At 46.1% G+C, this 23,349-nt stretch overlaps 1 protein-coding gene across 1 annotated transcript in view; it reads right to left on the bottom strand.

The window, feature by feature from the left end:
* Positions 1-280: 280 nt before the first annotated feature.
* ITPR1 (inositol 1,4,5-trisphosphate receptor type 1) overlaps positions 281-23,349 on the bottom strand; it is a 179,942-nt gene continuing 156,873 nt past the window's right edge. The window contains 6 exon segments of the mRNA XM_064519235.1: positions 281-1,666; positions 7,801-7,962; positions 18,000-18,160; positions 18,988-19,153; positions 20,476-20,615; positions 22,239-22,340. Coding sequence (XP_064375305.1) covers positions 1,580-1,666; positions 7,801-7,962; positions 18,000-18,160; positions 18,988-19,153; positions 20,476-20,615; positions 22,239-22,340 — 818 coding nt within the window. The 3' untranslated portion in view covers positions 281-1,579.

Genomic DNA, 23,349 nt, shown 5'->3' with positions numbered 1-23,349 from the left:
ATACGCATCAAAAAGTCTCAAGTACCAAAACCCGCAGAGAGCTCCTGGGGCATAGTGCTTCCCTCCGTCAGAGGAGGGATTACTTGCTGTTATGAACAGACCAACCTCTTGCCCCCTCGCTCGCTTCTGAGGTGGGAAGAGCAAGAGCCTTACCTGCCAGAGCCCCCCGTGGGCACCGCTTTCCCGGCTTTTCCTAGCAAAAGCAGAAGGGTGACTGCAGCAGCAAACAGCAGCACGCCGTCGCGCAGGGGGGACAAACCACCAGGAGCCTCTCACCACATAGTATTTTGCATCATTTATTTAAATACCTATATTTATGCATTTACAAATTTTCATAGCTCTGTTTTTTTTGTTTTTTTTTTTTTAGACAGTATTGCAGAGAAATTAGCTTTTGTAAAATGAGGTCCATGTATAAAACTATGCAATGGATTGGAGAGGGAGGGGGGGAAAAAAAAGAGATTCCTCTCATACTCTCTGGAAGCAGAAACCAAAGAAACAGTGACCAAATGAAGAGGGAGAGGGAGAGAAAGGGATGGGACAGAATCTCAAAACAAGTGGCTCTCTCACAAGTATTACATATATCAGTGCTCAACTACAGTCCTAATGGGATAGTTCATATTTCAATTGGTGCAACGCCTGTTGTTCAAACTCCAGCAGGCACATAGGTCTCTAAGGAAAAAATAAAAGGAAGGAGTCCCACACAGAGTGCGAAGCCTGGCCAGCCTCGCTGTAGGTTTTTAAGTGTCATGGCACAAAATGCCTGTAGGAGACTGCACTGATTCATAGCAGTGCGTACTCATCCCAAACTCTCATTTTGCATAAAAAGTTCCCTTTAAGAAATGTTACCGTTTAAAAAACTGGTATCTGAGCTCTTCTAGCCTCAGTACTTTGAAGAAAACACTTGAAAAATACCTCCTGCTTTCCTGATTTGGACGCTTCAAAGTAATGTTTTGCTTTAATTGATACCAATTTAACAGCTCGTGAATTCCCAGAGTTATCTCCGGGAGGAAGAGGCAACAGGAATGGCATTGCAGGATATTTACACACATGGTACAAAAATGTCCAGGGGTATGAAAAATCACCAGTAACACTATTTTGCAGCAGCCTCATTTACACCTGTAATTTTATACCATTTATTACATTGTACTAACACACCAGATTCAAAGATGTGCACTCCCTTTAGGACATTCAGGAGTTACAAATATATTGTGATTGCATAATTCATATTGCACAATTGTATAAAAACATAAATACTAGCTATTCTATTTCTTAAATACAAAATACATGTCACATAGTCAAATATTCTTTTCAAGTGCAATTCAGGTGCTCTCTTTAGTCCTTCCAATAAAAAGGCAATTTTGATAGTTTTGGCACAAGTATAACCTCCATCATGTGCCAACAGTTCTAATTACAATACATATGCCCCAAACTTTATATAGTAGCAGTCATATACATATAGTATAAAAACATGGTATTTACAAAATGAACTAAACATACACAGAAGCAGCCTCAGTGGTTGAATCTGAACTCGTTTAGCATTATTCATATTGTCGCAAGAGGGATAAGTGACCCTTCTGGTTTATGCTGGTTGCTGTGGGTTCACATTCATGGGAGGAGGGTGTCCTAGGAGACCAATACGCTGTTTCTGCTTCCTCTGTTCTGTCATCTGGAAAATTAAAAAGTTTGCTCATTAGGCCTGGACACTTCCTGTACGTCAGCTTGCAGAATGAACCAGCGCTGCATTTTGTGGTTAGGGTTTATTCTGAAATCCACTTTCTACAAATAATGCTCTTCTGTCTGCTGTGCCAAATACTAAGAGATTAAAAGGCAACTACAAACCTGTTTTGTGAACTCATTGGGGAAATCTATGAACTTGCTCGTGTGACTGGCTACTGTTTTGCAACTGTTTTGCAAGAAAACAGATCATGAGAACCAAATGGCTGGCGTGAATTAATACGGAGAGTAGCTTGCAGAGACTTCCCGTGAAAAATTCTTTGTAGCTCATCCAACACACAAAACCGACTAAAGGGAAATAAAAGGAGAGCCCTCAAGTCAAGCTGGGAATACCCTTCTGTTTGCTGGAATATACTGGAATGCTCCAACTCTTTCATCAGAAGACAGCAGTCATCCCTCTTGATTTGCCAAAGCCAAAGTGCAAGGCAGTGATGTAAGATTAACTGCTTTCCGTAACCTTAGTGCCAGAAAGCCAAATCTTTGTCAATACTTTCCATCAGATAAAATAATGTTGGTGCCATTATAAAAGTTATGTTTGGTGCCACCAAGTCAGTTGGTGCCATTACGACCTGAAAATGGATCATCATTTTTTATTACTGTGCTATTGAAAAGTGACCATAATCCATCCCTTTCTCTGCTCCCTTTCTTGTTACAAACTTCCCGAGGTCTGAACTTTTACATAAACCAAACCCCCATATAATAAGCAACTCCAGCACGCTCGTGATTTCCATCTGTGTGCAATCGGATCGCTGCACAAGTGTTTCCCTCAGATCCCTCGGTGCCTGCGCCTCAGCTGGAGGAGCCGGTACCTGGAGGGATTTGCAGCAGCAGCCAAGGAGAGATGCGGGAGGCGGCAGCTCCAAGCCCGCTCCTGGAGCGGCTCACGGACTCGAGCGGGACGGGCACCAAGGCAAGGGAAGCGTCTTTCTGCAGCTCGGGGCTAACACCGGACAGCCCCCCTTCCTCGACACCGAGGGCCCGAGCGAGCGCCAGCCTCTGCGATGCCTGTGTCAAAGACCTGACGCACACCCGTACCATCACACCTTGCCTGGGCAGGACTCTGACAGCCCCAGGCACGTTCCGCCTCCGTCGCTTCTTCCTTCAGGCTTGACGTACCACGTCCCATGAAAAGGATCGGCAGAACCCGGCTGCCCTGCACCTGCCAGGGCAGCCCGAGTGTCCTGAGGAGCTTTGGAGAAGTGGGAAACGGGGGGCTGGGAGCACACCTGCACTCACTCACGTGTCTCACACACACACGCGCGTTTGCATAAAAGCTAGAATTTGAGAGATGGTGATGAAATTCCCCTTTTCTGGTGTGGGATACAAGGGCAGGTGCTGCGGGAGCCGCCCACATCAGTGCCGGGCCGCCCGCGGTCATCTCTGAAAGGTCGCGGCGATGGGGGGAGGCTCCCGAGGCCTGGAAGAGAGCAAGCGTCACCCCGTCTTCAAGGGGGGCAAGGAGGAGGATTTGGGGGACTGCAGGCCTGTCAGCCTCACCTCGATCCCTGGGGAGGCGAGGAAGCAACCGCTCCCAGCTACTCTTTCCAGACACCTGAAGGACAGGCAGGTGATCGGGAGCAGTCAGCGTGGATGTATAAGGAGGAAACTGTGCCCGGCCAACCCGACAGCCTTCTACAGCGAGATGACTGCTTCGTGGATGAGGGGAGAGCACGGGTGTTGCTCCTCTTGCCTTCAGCAGGGCTTTTGACGCCATCTCCCACACCACCTCCACAGACAAGCGGATGAAGTACGGGCTAGATAAGCGGGGAGCAAGGTGCACTGAAACCTGGCCCAGCTGCGGGGCTCAGAGGGTTGTGATGAGGACACGAAGTCCAGCTGGAGGCCAGTCCCGCGTGCTGCCGAACTTTACCGGAGTTCACTGTGGGAAGATGAGTTGGTTGGAACAGATAACTCTGGGCAACCTTTCGAGTATCCTCGATGTACCACAGGCTGTGCAGCGCGGGACACGTGATTAGTGTCACTCACCTAAGTACAGCAGCATGCGTCACTACGCTCCTTTAACCTCCAGGGAAAGGACTGAAGTCCTGTAGTCCTCTTGAAACCACAGTTACACTGGATTACAACCAGGTGTCTCGCTCATCTTACCGGAGGGGAGGCAGAACTATTATGTTACTTGTTAAGAAAATTACCTTGGTCTCACAAGGAGAGGTCATACCTCACGCTCTCCTTTAAAGCACTTGTGGAAGTCCGTTTTCAAAAAGCCTTGCAGAGATTCACCGACAAAAGGGAGTAGATGATAGGAAGAGAGGAGTCTTTGCATCTCTCTGCTTTACTGACACGCTCATCATAAAAGCTACTCCTCTGCCGAACCACCTGGGACATTTCCCCCCCGTTTTGTAGATAACCCACAAATTGGAAATGCACAGACACAGTGAATACTTCATTTAGAGAATGCCTGTTTATGCGAATCGGTTTCTCTGGACAGATGAAGAGCCACGATTTCACACAGCTAACTTTTTCAGAGGACACACAATAACAAAGAAAAAATCCGGGAAAAGAACAATGAAAAGAGCCTGTAATAGGTATTTTTCGTGTTGCTTAGAAAAAGTGAAGTGCATTCTGATGCAGGAGACTTACAAGGAGACTTGCCTTTTTAAAAAGGGAAGAATAAACCAACTGAAGCTGAGAGATAAATGCAACGTAAATGCAGAATGTTATTAATACGGTGAGATGTACAATTCTTGTAGAGAAGGCACAGGCCTACGAGATGGAACAATTTTAACCTTTATTACATTTAAGCAGAGAGCGAATCTCTTGCAGAAGCCTGATAGCTGTAGTAACTGTACACCTGGGCCTAACAGACAATAAAAACTATGCACGACGCTTTGCAGGGAAGCTGTCTGCTACAGGAGGGGCCTGATAGCAGGTGAGTAATGTTGAAAGGACGAAAAAAACAAAAACAAAACCAAGGGGCCTGAAGTTCAACTGAGTCAAGCTGGACTCTCAGTCATATATAATTACACAGACGCACTCTGCCTAGTCTCAAAGGTTACTTGTGAGTTGGAAGGAGCTGCAGAAATGAGCGCCATGCATGTGCCAAATGCATGATCAGGATACTGATTACACGCAGAAAAACATGCGGTGCGCGACATGCCGGCGTTTGCCTACTTTGCCGCTCGCCAGGCGGCTCGAATAAAGGAAACCCGGGCGACAGTTCCAGGAATGAGTCAAGGCTGTGGTTAGGGAGGTTAAGGGTCCCCAGCTGATCAGAGAGGTTCATCTTGAAAGAGGAGCCAACATCTATTACAAATGCATCATACTTACTGACATTGGGACGCGGCACTGGAAAGGACTTCTGGTGATTGCATCTAATCCCCTGCTGCTGCAGACAGTTATGTGGTAATCTTTTTGCACAGAATTGATCAAGATTTTAATGCCTCTTGGTGGACCTTTTTTTGTGAAAGCGGGCATGCTGAATGCCAGTTTTTAACAATTAGTCTTCAGAAACCTAACGAGCTTGAAAAATACATGAATGAGAGGCCTGCCCTTTATTTAATTACAAGTAAACACAAATAAAAGTTCCCTGAGTTAGTTCCTTTTCCTGGAGACAGTTCCTGATCAGGAGGAGGGATATACTGGTTTTGTCACATATTTGGAGCATCCTGCAACTTAAGCAGGGTTCTCAACAACGGTACTTGGGGGAATTCCTAAAAGCTATCACAACATTAATGAAGCCGATTCCCTCTTTTTCTTTTACAGTCAAATATCTCTCTAAAATCTAAATCCTTCATTCTTATTCTCACAAAGAGAGAGAGGGTTTTTTGTGCTTGGTCAGCCAACAACTGCAAGCTTTAGAAATAAATGCGCTCTGATCCAAGGCTGGCTTGAGTCGATGGAAAGACTCCTGTTGACTGCAGACCACTTTTGAGTCAGGCCCTTTCACAGGAAGACACAAGACATGTTCTAAGATAATTGTTTCCAGACAAAATAGCAAAAATGCTACACAGCAAGTATTAAAGCACAGATAAAGGAGCAACTGCTTCTACCCTCAGCTCTCTAAAGCAACTAAAGCAAGACAGTCCACGGCACAGCGTCTGAAAATCAATTACAGCCAAGAGCAGCAAGATTTTCTGCTCTCAGTCCTGCGCTTCCAATCAGGTCCTGTGCTCCACAGGGTCCTGGCTAAGAGGGCCCAAGTCTATGAGAAAAGTGGAGCACGATCAGGAGTCAGAAAGTCACGGTCCCAGTCAATACCGCCTTCCAAAGACTAATGTCTTCGTAAAGATAACTGGCTTACACAGAAAACAGGTCAAAGGAGAGCAGAGACGGGAAGCAGGAATCGCGGTAGTGTTGAAGGCGGTTGTGCCAGCTGCTCTGCAGCAGGCAGATCACATGCTGAAAAGATAACGACCAAATCCGTCGAGCACTTCTGCCCTGCGCAATTCCCCCGGCTGCCCGGGACACCGCAGCGTGCGAGTCAGCACTCGGTTTCGTCCGGGGGGCTATCTATATAAACTTAACTAGCCGAACCATCTGGCTTCGGTTATTAATCCATGAAGACACGCACTTAGTCACTTCACTGCCACAGACAGCTTGCAGGGCAGGCAGCAGCGTCTTCCCCTTTACTTCCAGCTAGGCTGCAACCCCTGCAGGCAGCGAGAAACGGAGCCCCGGGGCCCGGCGGGTTTCACAGACCCCTCACTGGGGTCGGGGGACGACCCCAAAGAGCCCCCAAGCCCAGGCCCAGCCGTGGGACTCGGCACAGCACGGGCTGCTGGCACAAGCAAACTGCCACTTGCTGTTTGTTCTGACCCCAGTAAGATGTCTGGAGAGAGCCATGGTCTATACAAAACCTGTAATTCTTTCGAGCTGTGTTCACAGAAGAAAACTAGGAAATGGGAGCTAAGAAATGAGTAGCTGGGGACAGTTACTGAGCTGCTCTTCAGAGGGAGATTGCCCCCGCAAAGGCAGCGCGAGGGTGGGCATACAGCCGCCAGAAGCGGTGGCCAGGCTCCCTCTGGGGGTTTTGTGGTACACTGAGAACCCGCGTGACGCTGCACGTGCTGCACAGGAAAGCACAGCCTCCAGTGCTTTGGTACATAGCAGAGCAGCAGTGATCACTGTAAGATGGCCCAAACATTTCTCTACCAAGATTTCATTTCTTCAGGGGACTCTGCCACGTACAAGCTTTCAATTAAACAAATTAAGTACAAGGAGTCATAAACTATACTACAGTTAATAATTCTCAAGTGGCAATTTTCTGGTCTGCTATTGTTTCACCTTCACATATCATAAGTAAGCCTTTGCCAACCTCTCCCAGAAAAGAAAAGCATTTCTATGAGAAGAACAACCTTAAATGCTTAAAACTGTTGATCTTAATTACACACAGGAAGGAACTGGACCAAAACAAAGTTAACAGGAGCAAGACCTGCTGCATTTAAACAAAAAACACCCACCCAGCCCAAAGCTTTGCCTCCCCAGTGTGCATTTGTTAAGCAGAAGCAATGCCCGGTGCAATGCAAAATATTTCTGTGGGTATGTCTGTGCTGCAGTCAAAAGCGTGAGAGTAGCAAAGCTGTACCTGCATTAGCAAACAGGGCAGCTATAGCACAGAGGAGATAAGTGCAAACTAACCACTTGCATATTTATCCAGTCTCTCAGTGGGTTTTGAGGTCCAGGCAGCAATACGAGCTTTATCAATATCACACCCTCCGATTTACACGATAGCATTAAGGTGCTAGGGTTAAAAGAGCTACACCAAAACCAAAAATATATACCTCCATACGCCCCCTACCAAATATGACTTAAGTTAACTTCAACCTTGTTTTTTTAATGCAAGTTTTTGTGTTCAAGAGGTGGGCAATTCGGAATATTTTGGTTCGGTTGGCATTAGACAGGCAGGTCAGCTGTGGTGCTGGGCTCTGAAGGCTGTTTTGTTTGCTGACTTTTTTCTTCCCTAGGAACTAGCTACTTTAGAAAAGTTCTTTGCATTGTTTGCAGGATCCACGAAGCTGTAAAACGCCAGTTTGTAAAACGGGCTTGGAAGACCTTTGTACTGCCCAGTATCAGCACGTGACGGCACATTCCCAGGCACGGTGCCCTTACCTGATCTTTCAGCTCTGACAGCTGGCCAGAGAGATTGGTCACGAGCTTCATGGTGGACTCTAACTTCTCCTGCAAGTTCCTCAGCTCGTTCTGCTCTCCTTCCGAGTCGCTGCTCACCAGCGACATGGCTCGCATCCGGGGGAACCAGTCAAGGTTTCTCTCCTGAAAAGCAGACACCAGTTAGTAATTAGCATTTGCCAGAGAAAAACCTCTCCGCAAGTGCAGAGAAATGTTTAATGCTACACTGGGACATTCTTCAGCTACGCAAGCTTTGCGGTAGTCTTATTTGCATCTTACTGGAAAGTTTGCAAAATTGCCCACTAGAGGCAATGAGGCACTTCAGACGTAACTACAGAAAATTAAGGCTTCTTGTTGTTGGCTTTTCCTTTCCTAGCAACTCATTCTCTCCAGCCGCCTTTTTTCTTTTTTCTTTCTTTCTTTCTTTTTTTTTTTTTTTTTTTTTTAAAAGACATGTTTCAGTGTAGTAGCTGAGCACTGGACAATCAAACAGCCCAGATAATGTCTTGACAAGCATCTTCCAGTGCTAGAAATCTGGTACGTAGAATCAGATGGTAAACAGCTTTGGATAACCTTTTCAATATATTTGCTTTTTCTTGAACAGCTATGACTGAGCGTTAAAATGGAAGGTTTAATTCCAAACCTACTTCACAAGGAAAAAAAAAAAATCAAGTATTTCAAAAAACCAGTATAGGAAACAGTATATATGTCCTGGTTTTGTTAAAGAACACCCCGCTGGAGAATGATTTCAAAGCTCCCCATGAAGCTGAACGTGCAAGGTGCAGTCTCAACTGCCAAAGTCTTTCCGCTTGTATTTGCTGAAGATTTTCTGCTGACAAAGTTGGTTTGACTTTTTGGGTCAGGCAAAGTTTGGCTGTGCTTTTGAATGAAAGAGAAACCACATTCTAACCAAGTATTTTTGTAAGTTGAAATATTTTCCTTCTAATGCAAAATAAAGAAAACATATTATGACCAGCTGCTGCAGTCTAGAGTGGAGGACAAATTCTCCTGAACCGCTTACCTCTGAGTTTCCGTTCGGGCACATGAGCGACCTAAAATTCCCGGCTAAGTCACGGCCGGGAGCCTCGGTGGTGCGCGGGGCTGTGCTCACGCGCCCGTGGAGGCTCGCAGGCGCCTCCCGTACGCCCCGCGACGTTAAGCGCGGCCGTGGGTACGGGGTGGAAAGCCGCCGAGCAGGAGAACATCCGCGCCATCCCAGGCAGGGCTGCGCAGGCTGCGCGAGGCTGACGGGAAGTCGGGTGCCCTACACGTAACCCGAACTGATCGGCTGCTGCTCCGCTTCGAGCTCACCAGCGCAGGCACAAGAGGGCATCGAGCAGGCCCTTCCCCGCCTAACGCGGCCCAAGGTGCCCACGCGCGGCCAAACTGCCCGAAAGGCTTTTCTCCTCGTCTCTGTCTGCAGGGCAAATGGTGTCTGCTAATAAAAGGAAAAAAAAGACCGAAACTACCGCCGGGCCTCCGGCGTGCTCCCGCAGGCCAAACGGTTTCAAAGATCAAGCGAGTTAGACTGAAACGTGATTAGAATAAAACGCACTTTTCCAGGCTATCCTGCACCCGTGGGTCCTCGGGCTGGAGCTGCTAAGCAGGCGCAGTGCAGGGCCCCAGGGCTCCTGCCCACCTCCAGCCCAGTCCTTACTGGCTGTGGAAATACTTTCATTTTAGTTTTCCCAAACAGGTGAACTTTTCCAGTCCTTACGTGCTTTCTGATGTTACTTGGCAATGCCAGCAACTGTGTTAGCTGCTTGGGGGCTGCAGCTGGGCCATTACAGGCAGCGGCAAAGCGCGGCGAAACGAAGCCAGCAAACGCTGCAGCATCCCCAGCTTCTGCAGGTCCGTCAGAAGTTTCGTATTTACTGGTCTTGTGAAAGCCCCGGCTCTTGGAGTCACTTGAGTATGGGAAATCTTGGCTTTCACTTGAAAAAACAACAAAGCGCTTCTCTGATTCTCAGGGCAGCGCAGAAAGATTAAAAATAAAAATGATCCATGCGAATACCAAGGACTGCGAAAGGAGAAGGCTGGCGAGAAGGAAACGAGACTTGCTGCTTCCATAAAAGTCTCGTGCGCCGAGGACGTGACTCACTGGGAGCCCGGAGCCGGCCGCAGCCTGGTTCATCCGCACCGGCACGGGCGCTCGCCGGGACCGGGGCCACGCGAACCCCCAGGCCGCAGCGCAGCCCGCGAGGGAGCTCGCCCCGCGCATCCCTGCACTATCTCCTTCACTCCGGCTAGGACACGCACTTTGCTGCCGTGCAAAACCAGCACCGTAAAAAGCAGCTTGAGAAATGGGAGACGATCACGGTTAAAGGCAGAGTTTGGCCCCAGCGCCTGCACTGTGCCGCTCTGGCGGCTGGTTTTGTTGGAAATGAATAAATACCGATGCCTTCAGCCGGGTGCAAAAGGGGAAGGAGCAGGAGCGCCTGCCGAGGGGCCGGCGAGCGCCCCGGCCTCCGCCGAGCGGCTGCTCGAGGGGTTTGTGCCTGGCCGGTCTCGTTTCTGCTGAGCTCTGACCACGGCGCCCGCGCGTCCTTCGCTCGAGGCTGGGCGGCTCTCCGAGGGCACAGAGCGGGCTGCCGAGCGGCAGCCGTGCCCCGGCCGGAGCCCGCGATCCCACCGTGCCCCCGGCTCCCTCTTCCCGTCACAGCGGCCGCTTCCTCCGCTCGAGCAGACGAACTGACTAAAGCCACTGACGGAAGCTGGCTAACCACAAGCGCAGGGTTTCGGGTTAGCTCTTTTCTAGGTAAAGTTGGAAAAGTCCCTCTTGTAAAGCAAATATCATTAAATCTCAGACATGGGGGCGATGTTGACCAGTCTCTTAAAATGTCCATGATTGGAAATTTAAAAAAAAGAGGAAGCCATGCTGCATGATGCAGATGCAATTCATTCTGAGAAGCGCTTGCTCTGCCCTGCTTCTGCTGAAGGGTTTATTCTAAGAAAGGTTTCTGCGGCAGCCTCGGCGTGAAACGTGCCAGCAGCTGCATCGGCTCGCTGTGCCGGCGCCGTGCCAGCGCCGGAGCAGGCTGCCGCCGGCGGCCCGGCCCAACCCGGCCCCGGGGAAGGCCCCGCGCCTCTCCCGGCTCCCCCTGCTCCTCCGCCGCGGATTTGCCGGCTGCCGGGAGGGACGACTCGGTGCTTGGCGAGCGATGAACTCCTCCAGCCCGCCCTCCGCAGACGGCCCGGGGAAGGCAGCAGCAGAGTTCAGCTTCTGTCACCTATCGTTAAAAATCATGCCAATAGAGCTGATAAGCAGCTTTGCAAAGTGCTTTGAAAATGAAAAGCTTTATGCACTACTTTATCGCGTTTGTGGTGAGATGAAACTCCTCCCGATTCTTTCTTGTATTTCCTGGAAAAAGCCCCGCAGCAGGTTATCTTTTTCTCCCGTACAAAGCTCGACATCACTTCTTCCACACCGAATCACACTGCTCCCCTCTTCATGAAAGACAGCACTTCATGATGTCCCCCTGCCCCAAATACTGTCACACCCTCGTATCCACCGTGGCTCCAGAGAGGAGACCAGCGATACAAAACCCTGCTTTTGCAGTGCTGCTCTGGGTTCATCACCCGGGGGCTGCAGGGGGGCAGGAGAAGGCAGCTGCCGGGAACGCGCTTGCCCTCAGTGTTGCTTTGCTCGTCCGCGGTGCGGTTACCTCCCCAAACAGCCCCTGCCTTAACGTGACGGTGACGGATGGCTCTTGCGGGAATGCCTGAAAGGGATTTCCGTATTCCCGTAGAAATTCCAGTGCCACCCGCGCTCAGCAACCTACTTCTGGTGGTTTGGCGCTAGATTTCAAGTGGAGCAGGATGGATTGCGTGACCATCGACCGAGCAGCACACAGCGATCAGACAGGCAACGGCTGCACGAGCGGACCGTCCCCGGTGCACGACTCACCTACTCTTGCACAACGCGGCCGCGGCATTCCCGGGCAGGGGAAGCGGCGGCCGTGAGTCAGGGCCGGCTGGCCAGCCTCCGGCCAGGTCGCCGGCGGGGCGCAGACGGGCATCGCGGCCAGGCAGGTTTCCAGCCTGCGGTTCTGCACGGCTTTCCAGGTCCAACTGTTTATCCTCCCCAGCACAACACCCTCAGTGGTCCCCAACCGGATACCTTTTTCCCCTCCCTTTTCCCCCAGTTTTGGTTTAAGGGTTGGGGGCTTCACCCTGCCCGAGTGGTTTATCAGAGAAAACCCCGAACTCCGCCACGTGAGCTTCACGTTGGCAACCAGAGTTTTGTCTGAAGTAGGCTGGAGGGCACACGGCCACCGGCACCTCTGGAGCGAAGAGCGGATTAATGCTGCGTGGGGAAGATCAGGTTGACCAACATTTCTCTCCGTGCAGCTTCTAGTTTGCATCCAACTCTTATTCCCAGGGTGGGACAACAGCTTAGCTAACTAAATGCAGAGCTCGACCAGTGCCGATGACACAGTGTTTCCAGCAGCCAGGGGCCAAACACACCTCTTCACTCTTCTCTGCCTCTGCTATGATTTGTTATTTAACCCTGTAATTATATTAGCTAACTCGGGTAAGGTGCCTCAAGATGCAGCTTGTTTGGCAGATGCCACCAAGTTGAGCGCTATCAGCTCCCGTTCAAACTCTGCCCCCCTCAGCGCTCCTCCTCTCCCCAGCTCAGCGTTAGCATTCATCTCTAGCAGGAACACCAAAGCCCCAGTTTCTTAATGTATAACTACACGACTACATACGAGCTCTTTGCACAGGCTGCTCTCCCTTTGGTGCCTGCAATTGGTTTGTTAAGTATTGACAGGACAATTTTTTTCTATTTGATTTTGTCCAAAACTGCAGGTTTTCCAGGCACGTAACTGTAAGCAAGTTCCTAATATTTTCCTCAAATTGTGATTTCAGTGATTCTCATCTCTTTCCCCAATGCTGGAATCAAAGTCCCTATCAAAACGCTTTGGGGAAGCATCATAGCCTGCCACTTGTCCTTCCTATAGGTGCTTTGGTTTAACTCCACTGTCTGGGCCATCTCCCATTGAATTTTATTCGATATAAAGCCTGGGGAAACAGGAACCATTCAAAGTCATTATTATTACGTGAGCATCCTGCATGTTCTGAATTATGCACTCTGCTGCTGTGCTGCAGAGCACACAGACAGTCACGGCTGGGAGTTTAATCCCTGAAGAATTCCTTTCAAGCCAAACTTGCACTTTTGGAAGAATGCGGTTCTGAAAGCCTGCGAGACTGATGAAACACGGCCTTTGCTTACCAGGAGGCTAAGACTTCGCAGAAGTCAAGGGCTACACTGAATACTCAAAATAATAATAATAATAATAATATAAAACACTTTCCAACTATGGCATGGCAGTTAGCTCAATACAAAAAGAAAATGGAAACAATACTACAGTTAAATGTCCAGTTTGTATGAAGAAGTTAATTCGGGCACGAAAGGAAATCTTTAAGTCTCCATTTCCACTCCAAATTCTGTAAGAGTATCTGCACCCTCTCTTCTATTTATGAACGGTCTATTTTCAAATGATGACACAGCCTGGTTTAAGACTGGGGAGTCAGAGCTCTAGATCTGGACATGTGAGCTTGGGCAATCCCTTACACCACCGCCTCAGTTTTGTAATAAAGGTTACATGACACGTGTCCTTGGTGCAACACGAGATCAAAAATCGCAGAAGTGGCAAAGACTAGCTAGAAAGCTCCATGTTAAACACTGTTCCAAACAGGTCTGTATTTTTTAATATGCACATCTGTGTGCACAAGATCACTCACAGCCATACAGCTCTTACCCACAGGGATCAAAGGCTGCCGTGAAGGTGGATATGCAAATCCACGTTACATTCGCAAGAGCTGTCTATGCAAATCCTCGCCCATGCGAGCGACAGCACACTGGGGCTGCATGCACAGCGCCTCGTGCACGAACGCTGAAAGTACGCGCCGAGCTCCAGAGCATGACTGCTACCTACTGCAAATGCCTGCAAACAGCTGTTTGTAGCAGAGGCTTGCCAACGCTCGGAGACGGCTGTACCAGCGGGGCTGTTACACGCCAGTCTGCTACAGGAACCGGAGGCAAAGGCAGAAGACTTAAGAGCAAACTCTCAGGTCTGCGAGGATGGGTAGAGAAGGCATTTAAATGAATTAATCTGTAGGGAGTTGCACCAAGTTCACATTAGTCATCTGGGTGTGGACGTCAGTGTCTGGCCAACACGATAAGTGGATCCCCCACCTCCCACACACACGGTATTATTCAGACATCACCTGATCTTCCCTGGTGCCTACAAAGCAATATAGCAACCGAACCACACGCCTTTGTTCCTGGGAAACACGAGATGCACTGAACTATCGGCTCTGCAACACCATTAGCATACTTTCCAGGTAAACACTTTTCAAAAGACATTGATCCTTCCTGAAGCCTCACTATCTGAAATGAACATCTGCAGTGATTTAGCTAGATGAACAGAAGTTAGGTCATCAGAAGAGCTGTATAAACAGTAAGAATTAAAGGCCATTTCTAGTACTACTAGATGTTTCCTCACTTCTTAGGATACTTTCTGTGCTATTAAATACATATTATGAGACCATTCAAGAATGCATTTAGAAGGTGATCTGCTTCATGACAAGCTTCTGTTTGCCATCTCCCAAAATCCATAAAGTTATCAACCTTGGAAACGCTGGTAAGAACTTCAAGACAGCAGATGATTCACTTGAACGACTAGGGTGTGTACGTGAGCTTAGTTTTTATCTCAAACAGAGCCAGCAATTCCACCTTTTCCCTTGCATTTCTCTAGCAGTTCCTAAGTAGGAATCTTAAGATGTCTCTCAAATTTGGCACTGGACATCCCAGCAGGCACCTGTTCACCTCACTAATGAAGGGGAACAGTATCCCTACTTGTAGCTGAAAAAGCTGGGGATGAATTCCAGGTCTCCTACCAAAATCTTGTAGCCCCAGGACCACAGCAGCACGGTTCCCATGCTACAGTACACAAACAAATGGGAATTCCACAATCAAAAAGAAAATTCAACAAAAAAATGTGAGAGTTATAAACAACGAGGACAGACCCATATTTGTCTCATAGGCTGGAAAAAGCTTATGGAAGCTATGGTCACAAACCAGAGCCCTGAGATATGGTAGATTAGGTTGTCAGATCACTGTGGTCTTTTGCTTTTTATTTTGATGAACATCATGGTGTTCAAAATACTTCTAAACCTTAAACTTGGTTTCCAAGTTTAATTATTGACTTCTTTCTGCACACTAACTTCATTAGCCTCTATACACGAAGAAACAGAAATGCGCTAAAGAATTGTAATTAATCATTGATTTTCATGGCTACAATTTCTTTTTATGGTGGATCAGATTCCTGCAGGCTATGCTCTGCGGGCAAGATTTAGCTTTGCTGCATCCAGTGCAGGGGATAGCCTTAAAATTGCCTCTCTGCACACATTATTTTTAGACAAAACATCAAGTTTGAAGATCATTCTTAAAGCTTGTGAATATTCACTAACTGGCATAAAAAAAATCATGGACAATTTGATAACGCAGTACTTAAAATATCTTTAAAGCACTATACAAGTAGCACTGGAGGCAACTCACAAGCTGATGGTGAATATAATTTCAGTGTCCTAAATTCTGCTTTAAATGTTCTGTGATGTTTGGAAAAAAAATCCACAAATACAAATTTTGATTGTTGCCAAAAGGCAGAAATCCAAGAGGTTTCTAAAGATATTCTGTTGGGAGCCAGAGCAAAGGTGAAACATATCTGAGGTGTATTTTGCAATCACAGTATGATCTAGAGCATATGATGCTTCCTACCCTAAACTATTAAAAATGCATATATATTTCAACTGAACAGTGGTACTGCCTAACAGGCAATGGAAAAAGAGCTGCCCCATCTATGTCATTACCAAAGATGTTAGAGTGCCACCTTGAGTCTGAAAATATGGGGAAAAATTCCCTTTTAAATCTAAGCATGAAATAACTAAACTTCTGAGGGGAATGTGGTAGCTGCAGACATCAAGCAGTCATGGGTTCCCTCTCACTCTCCACACAAATAGACAAAATATACCAGCACCTCCAACAGGGGAATCTGAACCTTTGGAATCGCTGATACATTTAAGGCTTTCCCTTACCTTTCACTTCTAGTTTTGTCTATGGGATGAAGAGAAAAAGAAGGTCTGAATCAAATCTGAACCATGCACTAAGTTACTCCTAGATACACCTCAAGCAGAAGAAAGGACTTCTGACTCTTACTGAAGTATTTAAAACAGGTCGGATGCAGAAATATATTTAAAATGTTTTCGATTCAGATTTTCTGGGGCAGAAGAGAACAAGAAAATGTTTTTAATATCAAAGGGCAATGGAAAGAAACCGTTTCGAGGTTTCTAAGCACACTTTGCCAGATCAGTCTTAAGGAGTATCTAGACTGCAAAACGCTGCTGAGAACTGCCAGGGGAGGCTAGCAGCAGCCCACGCCGCGCTAGTCACGCCGGTGCTGCCTTGTGGGAGACCACTGATGTGCAAAGCACAAACTGACTTCCTATTCCCCAGCTCGTGCATTCACAGCACGCTTGCAGCAGCCCTGCGTGGCATGGCCAGGCACACTTGCAACCGCATGAGCTCAGTTCAAAAACGGGCTCATGAAATGCAAAAGCAACAGCTACAAGACACATGCAAAATCTCCACCCGAAACACAAAGCTATATAAAATTGCACCTGCATGAGACACTTGGTCCATGCATGATTTATGCATGTTCCCATTTGCCACGTAGTAACTACCCATTGCTGTCACTTCTACGAATGGAATTCCTGGATTTCTGGCAAAAGTTCTCCACTTTTTGCGTTTCCTGCAATTGCATTCCAGGACTGGTTTTGATTCCTATCTGATTTGAACTACTAATCTGAAATTATAATTAGTTAAGAAGTTGTTAGCTGATTTGAACAATTTTTTTAAACTAGTTTGAACACGGCATGTAAAACACTCCTTTACGAGCAGCAACATTTTAAGAGTGCAATCTTTCCTCCTGAAGTAACGGTTACTGTGGTGGGATAAGTAAAGAGAGCAACATAATCGAGTCAGACTAGAAAGCGGCAGTGATGTACTTAGTTATCTCACTGTGCTAATCCTCTGTCAGGTGACTGCTCACAAGACTTCTTTAAGCCCTCATTACAGAGGCAGAAATCCAGAACTGGGACATACACTTCAGTGACCCCAAAGTAACATGTTTAACCCCTAAGAGGTCTCAGGGGGATTTACATTCTGAACAGGTCAAGATAAATTGCCCACTTTATGCTGCACCTCTACAGCAAAAAAACCTAGACATAAGACGGTAAGTATTCCATATTTTTAGATGAATATAGTTCATGAGGCTGAAGGCAAATAAAGAAATAATTAATTGAAAGGTTATAAATCAGAACGAGCTTTTGCTAACCAGCCAGAAGACACAAATTAGTAATTGGGGTTTAGACACAAAGGATCCAATTCCAGGAGCTCTGAACCTGCAGCTTGGCAGAGAAAAGCCTTTTAATTCTCCCATTAAAAGGCTTTACAATTGAGTAGATACTAATTTGAGTTTCTTACAGCAATAAGCTAAAATCATATGACAACAGATCTTAGAAGTCAGTTTAAGATACTTATATTGGGACAGGTTATAACCTGTATGTCATACTTCAGACACTTCTACCAGCGTGAAAGTGTTCTCTTTTGAACTGCAGTACGTCAGTTTTGAGAACCGAATAACCCCTCCTCATCCTTAGGTGACTGATCCAAAACCACGGAGACTATCTAGATTTCACTGCTTATACTGCCACCTCCTTTGGCACACACACGTGAATGTTTCGGAGGCTTAGCGGCCGCAGGTACGCAGAGGCTGCTGCAGCACGTGTGGGTTTGCTGGAGCGCCTCTCCTGCACCCTCTGAACCATCAGCTTGCTGCAGATGACTGGAACCTACAGCGTGGTACCACGTCTCCAATGCCTTTTTAGAGTTACTTTGCCAAATACATCTTAACTTTATCATCTTCAGAGGACACTCCTAAAAGGAATGGTATTGGATTAAGCCTATTACTGTAGAAAAAAGTCTTACTCCAAGTTTTTGCTTAATACAGAGTACTGTATTTACCAATCAAATAGCCCAGCAGATCAGTCTAGTTTAGAGAAGAAAAAAAACAAAACAAAACAAAAAAAACCCAAAGAAACCACTCCAAACTCACCTTGATCATTTCTGCCACATAACTTTCTGGTCCCGTATATTCCGTTGAATCTTTTACTTTTACTAACACAATAAAGCACAAATAGTGCCACATATTGTGCTCCTCTTTAATATGCTCTTCAAATGTGACTGTCTTGTTATCGAACTTATCTCTTTCCAAACCTACAAGAGTGACACATACATGACCCTTAGCGTTTGTAAAGTGTTACTAAGAAAATGAGTTCTAAGAACAAATTTGTTTGTACAGTTTCTTGTACTCCTTAACAGTCAAATATCATTCTTAAATGAACACTGAATAGTAGGGATAAAATCTGTAACAAATGGCCACAGTGCAGTGGGAAGAGGAGAGAGAAAAGAAAGCATTATGAGCAGTGGTTACATTTATTACACCTAATGGGAAACCTCTGGTTAAGAAAGGTGGCTACCTAGCACGCAACCAGTTTGTTGGATTTCATAACACATCTCCTATTTTTAGGCAAAACGGTACCAAAATGCAACATTTACTTTGCAGCAAACTTCCAAAGGTTACTTGTGTCAGTGTATGTGTTATGTAACTTCTGCATGACCATGTCATTTAACCACGCTGGCCTCGCAGGCTCAGCAGTTCGGTTTTTCACATCAGTACATTTGGAATTAACTGATTCGCAGACGCTACTAAACACTCTGCATCCTTGGAATAGTAATCTGTCTATAAGATCTCTCCTGCTCCAATATAAAAGTGCTCTCTGAAACACAAGAGAAACAGGAACTGAGGATTTGAAGAAAAAATGGTATATTGAGAATACATTCCCCTTCTCTTTTCCCTGCCAAGCTCCTACACATATGATCCCCGAGAATATCAACTAGTTGAGGAATGCAAGATAGGAACAGCCAATAATTCAAGACTCCTGTTTCCTAAAACCATACATTTCTTGGGTATGCTGGTCTGCAGCTAGCTCTGACTATGACAGAATTGCTCCTGGTTCCTAAGTGTATCTTTTTACACTTACCACAAATAAAGCAAGTAGTTTTTAAAATTTCTTCTTTCTTCTGTTTTTCACTCCTTAAATCAGCAAAAGTGTCAATGATCACGCCAAAAATCAGGTTAAGGACAATAATGATGACCATGAAGAAGAATAACAGATCATATATCACTCTAGCAGCAAAGAGAGGTTCCTGCAAGATACAGAATTTAATGATTAACAACCCAAATACATGCACGTCTGACCCTTAGACCTCCCTTCTCACAGTAATAGCACATGCTACCCCGCACCCCCAGCGTCGCTGTTTCTGATGCTTTCCAGTGATAACTTACGACTCAAAACATTAAATGAAACTAAAATGCACGATTACTGAAAAAAAAGTCAAGTTAGTCAGCTAACAGTATACAGCCTCTGTGAAGTTGGTCTTTCTGCTTACTATCTACAAGTCTTTCTTCTTCTCTCACACACACACTGAAACTGGCTCTTCCCATACCTCCTCCCTGCAAGCTGCTCCTAATTATATCCCTTTATTAATCTGCTTATATGTCTGGATAGTACCGGTGGTGACTATAGTCTTTTACTGGAATTTCTTAGTAGTTTCATTCATTTATGTTAACAACCATGTATATCCTCTTAAATGAAACATGAAACTAAGCTGCACTTTGCAGTGCCCATTTCATATTTAGTGGAGGCCCGCATACCTAAGCCCCATTTTAAGAAACATTCAAGCCAGCTGGGTGCCAAAGTTTTATTAGGAATTATGTAACTTTTAAACCATTTTAAGCAGAAATCAGGCTAAATATTACAAAATAGTTTGAAGTTACAGACCATACATACCACTCCACCTTCCATTACCTGATGCGAACAAAGCAGACTCAAAGCTACTGGAAGAGGAGGGACGGTGAAAAGGGGACTGAGGAGGACCTTCTCCCCAGCTGCAAGGTGTAAAGCATCCCCTCCTCCAAGCCTGCCCCTTTGGTTTGGGGAATGACGGGGAAAGACAGACCGAGACTCAGACAGGTACAGTCGGCTACGGAAACAGCCACGTGGGCAGCCTGGGGCATCGGGGGAAGGTCCTGCTGCTTCGGCCACGCTGCGATGATGGCTCCAAGCAGACAGAGCCCTTCCTTCCCAGAGCAGGAACTCTCTTGCTTCCCAAAGGAAGGACTTCCCAGAGGAAGCTCTTCTCAGCTCCATTTGCAAAGCACAGACTGTTGGCTACACCATTCCTGCTCATTCAGGCCCTACTTTGGACAGTCCTTAAGCTGTCCTTAAGCTAAAAAAGCCTCATTTACTAGAGGAAGAAAGGATCTGTGGAAGCTTGTTTGGACAGGCTGCTGCTTAACGTGACGCTACAGAGATTTAACTTGATTACACAGAGGGGAAGCTGCAGCCCCTCCTCGTTCACAACGTATCCTACATCTGTTTAAGCAGAGCGCAGACTTTCCCCAGCAGAACGCGACCTCCAGCCCGGCGTGGTTATCGCCCCGCCGCCCCCGTGCAGCAGTGCTTTACCTCCTTGGACGGCTTCCTGAGCACATCGCCCACTCCGCCCCCGCTGCGCAGCCCGTGACTCAGGACCGTGACAATGCACATCAGCAGCGTCTCGCACGTATGCTCCTTGTTCTCCTCCTCCATGTCTTCGGCAACCGCTTCTATTAACACAGCAAGCAGAGACATGTTTAGAAGACAAGGAGATAAGTTTTAAACAATTCTCCCCATTCTTTGCTGGGAACGCACTCGCTCTCTCTCGTGCATACACTGCCAGATGTCCCGCCGGGGTTGCAAACTCGTTCAGAGCAGACCACGGAGCAGGGCGCCTGCCTTGGCTCTGGCCTGCTCTCTGCTCCCCGCCGGGGTTTTCTCGTGTGCTTTAGCTGCTGTCTCCGGCTGGGTTAAAATTCTCTTTCCATGCCTGCGAGCGTGTGCAGCTCGAGCTCACCAGATGCCTGTTTATACAGAATTGGAGCTTTTTGACAGCTCGGAGGACAAAGTGTTGCCTCTTACACTCTCCCTTGGTGCCTAACAGATTGCACAGCCTTTGGGCTGCACTCAAAATGGCAACCTCCACTCTTCTTTTTCAAATGGCTAAAATATCACTGCTTATGGAAATGGCACTTAAGTAATGCACTATTTTTGACCCTCCCTCCATTTGGTGGAAGCCTCTGACTTCACTGTTTCGGTTCTAGAACAGCTAGAATCGCCTAATCCCCATAGCCCTTATTAAAAGTCTCATGACTTTCACCCCATAATAAATAAGCTCACAAGTGGATCCCCCTTCCCATGGCAAGCCTTAGAGGGGCCCAAATCCCTGTGCAATCCAGAAACATACATCAACCAAAATAGTAAATGAAGGCCAAAGATTCGGGCATCACTAACATCAGGGTTTTATATGACCAGAGGTATCAATTTGATTATTTACAACAAATGTATCCCTGCTGCAACCAAAGCGCATGAAGACGACAAAGCACATTCTTCCTAAAGCCGAAGACGGACACTATGCCTGTAGCGATGTTGACTCTCAGTTTATGAAGAGGACACTTGAGCAAAACAGGGACATCTCCTCTTGAGAGCATGGGCTCGTGGCCATTATTGACCTTTGAAACATTTGACCATAAGAGCTCCACTTCTAAGAGAAATAGTGATGTTCTGTCTGCCTCTTGCAGCCAGCAACATAAATCTCTCAGAAGTAAATTACATTTTCTAGGAAATAAAACCAAAATTTTTCAATACCTAATCTGAGGCTGATGATTATACTACAAGTAATATCTCACATGCATGTTCTCCATCTAAAAACACCCCCAAATCTACCCTGTCTACTTAATCCATGGAGTACTTCCTGATACATCAGAAATGGTTTCCTTAGTTAACTAGACAGAATAACACGGACAATAAACAATGTTCTGCTTCATCCTTCACAGGGCATTATGCTCTGAGATCACATTTAATAACCTAATGCTTTAAAATAATGAACTTTGCAAAGAGGTAAACTGCATCACTTCCTTCTCAAATTGATAAGGTAGATAATTTAAGAATATGACAGTGTTTTATCCAAGTATGGCTCAGTTCTAGTTTCTCTAGTTTAAACACTTCATGTACCATGTCATTTATGTTATTGGCTTAAATTAATCCTCTTTCAAGCTGAATAGTCCCATGATAGCTTTGTTCCCCAATTTGATTACATAAGACTTCATTTTTTAATTTTAACTTAATGAGCTTCACTAGAACAAGTATGAAAACTCAAGGTATGACATAGGAATTCAATAGGAGATACTTACGTTCAGAAGGAATAATTGAAGAACAGTTTTCACCACTACCTGCTTTACACACATCAGAATAGAGAAACTCCCCAGTCATGGTCTCACCTGACTCTGTGCGATCTAAAACACAAGTTAATGAATCAAATAATTTAACATTTTTCAGGCATTAGTTCTCAGACACGAAGGCACCCCACCACAGTCAGGGAGCAATTACTAGGCAGATGCAGAATTGGGTATTCTCCTGGAGTTTAGGAGGCCACCATACTTCGATTTGCACATTCAGTGATCTAAAGTTCAAACATAAAATTCTTATTATTTCTATGAATTAAAGATGGAAGCTGTGCATTTATTTTGTATCCGCTCCAAAGTCGAGAAAGTAACTGAAATTGTTCCAAAAGTATGTTCTAGTGGATATATTTTCAAGATGCCTTAAAAACTAACTAGCCCTTACAATGCCTTGCAAGTATCAAAACAAGTGAAGTGCCACACAGCTGCATGTCTTTGGCATTTCTCCAGCTGTATGGGAAACTTGAAATAAGAGAGTCAGTCAGGTTTGGGCCTTTCACAGGGTTGACAGTAAAATTAAAAAAAAAAAATGGTAGGAATGTTGAGTAATGCTTGCTCAAGTATCAGATAAAAAGAAAAGCAAAGCAAAAAAACAAAGTCAGAACTAGACAAAACCCAAACACCTCCTGTAACAAGTTTCCTTCCTGTACTTCCCACCCAGCGAGTTGCTTGCTTTTTGCTACAGGGTGGTAAGAAACCCCCAACTTCTACCTTACAACGAGCACTTTAAGTTCAGCACAGAAAAGTCTAGTACAGAATTTAAACTATAGCAAGTATTTGTGGGAAGTTAATACAGTCTATACAAACTACAAGCAAACTAAAGTTGGAGATAGAAAGCTCTAGCTCCTAGGAACATCTTTTGAGTGTCATTTCCCCTCATATTCATTCAGTTATTTGAGATAGAATATTAATTTTTGTTATGCTGAAAGCAAAACCCACCATTAAAAACCAATATAAACATTCAAGTTCTGGCAAACCAATTCTCCCAGTGCAGAGCCTTCCCCATGATGGCCTACCTAAAGTCTGTGTGTAATTAAACTGGAGGAGGGAGTAGGTGTAGCTG

This window comes from Dromaius novaehollandiae, chromosome 12 (genome assembly GCF_036370855.1).
Source record: "Dromaius novaehollandiae isolate bDroNov1 chromosome 12, bDroNov1.hap1, whole genome shotgun sequence".
NCBI lineage: Eukaryota > Metazoa > Chordata > Aves > Casuariiformes > Dromaiidae > Dromaius > Dromaius novaehollandiae.
The sequence above is the reverse complement of the archived record's forward strand: the minus strand, read 5'-3'. Positions and strand labels throughout refer to the sequence as shown.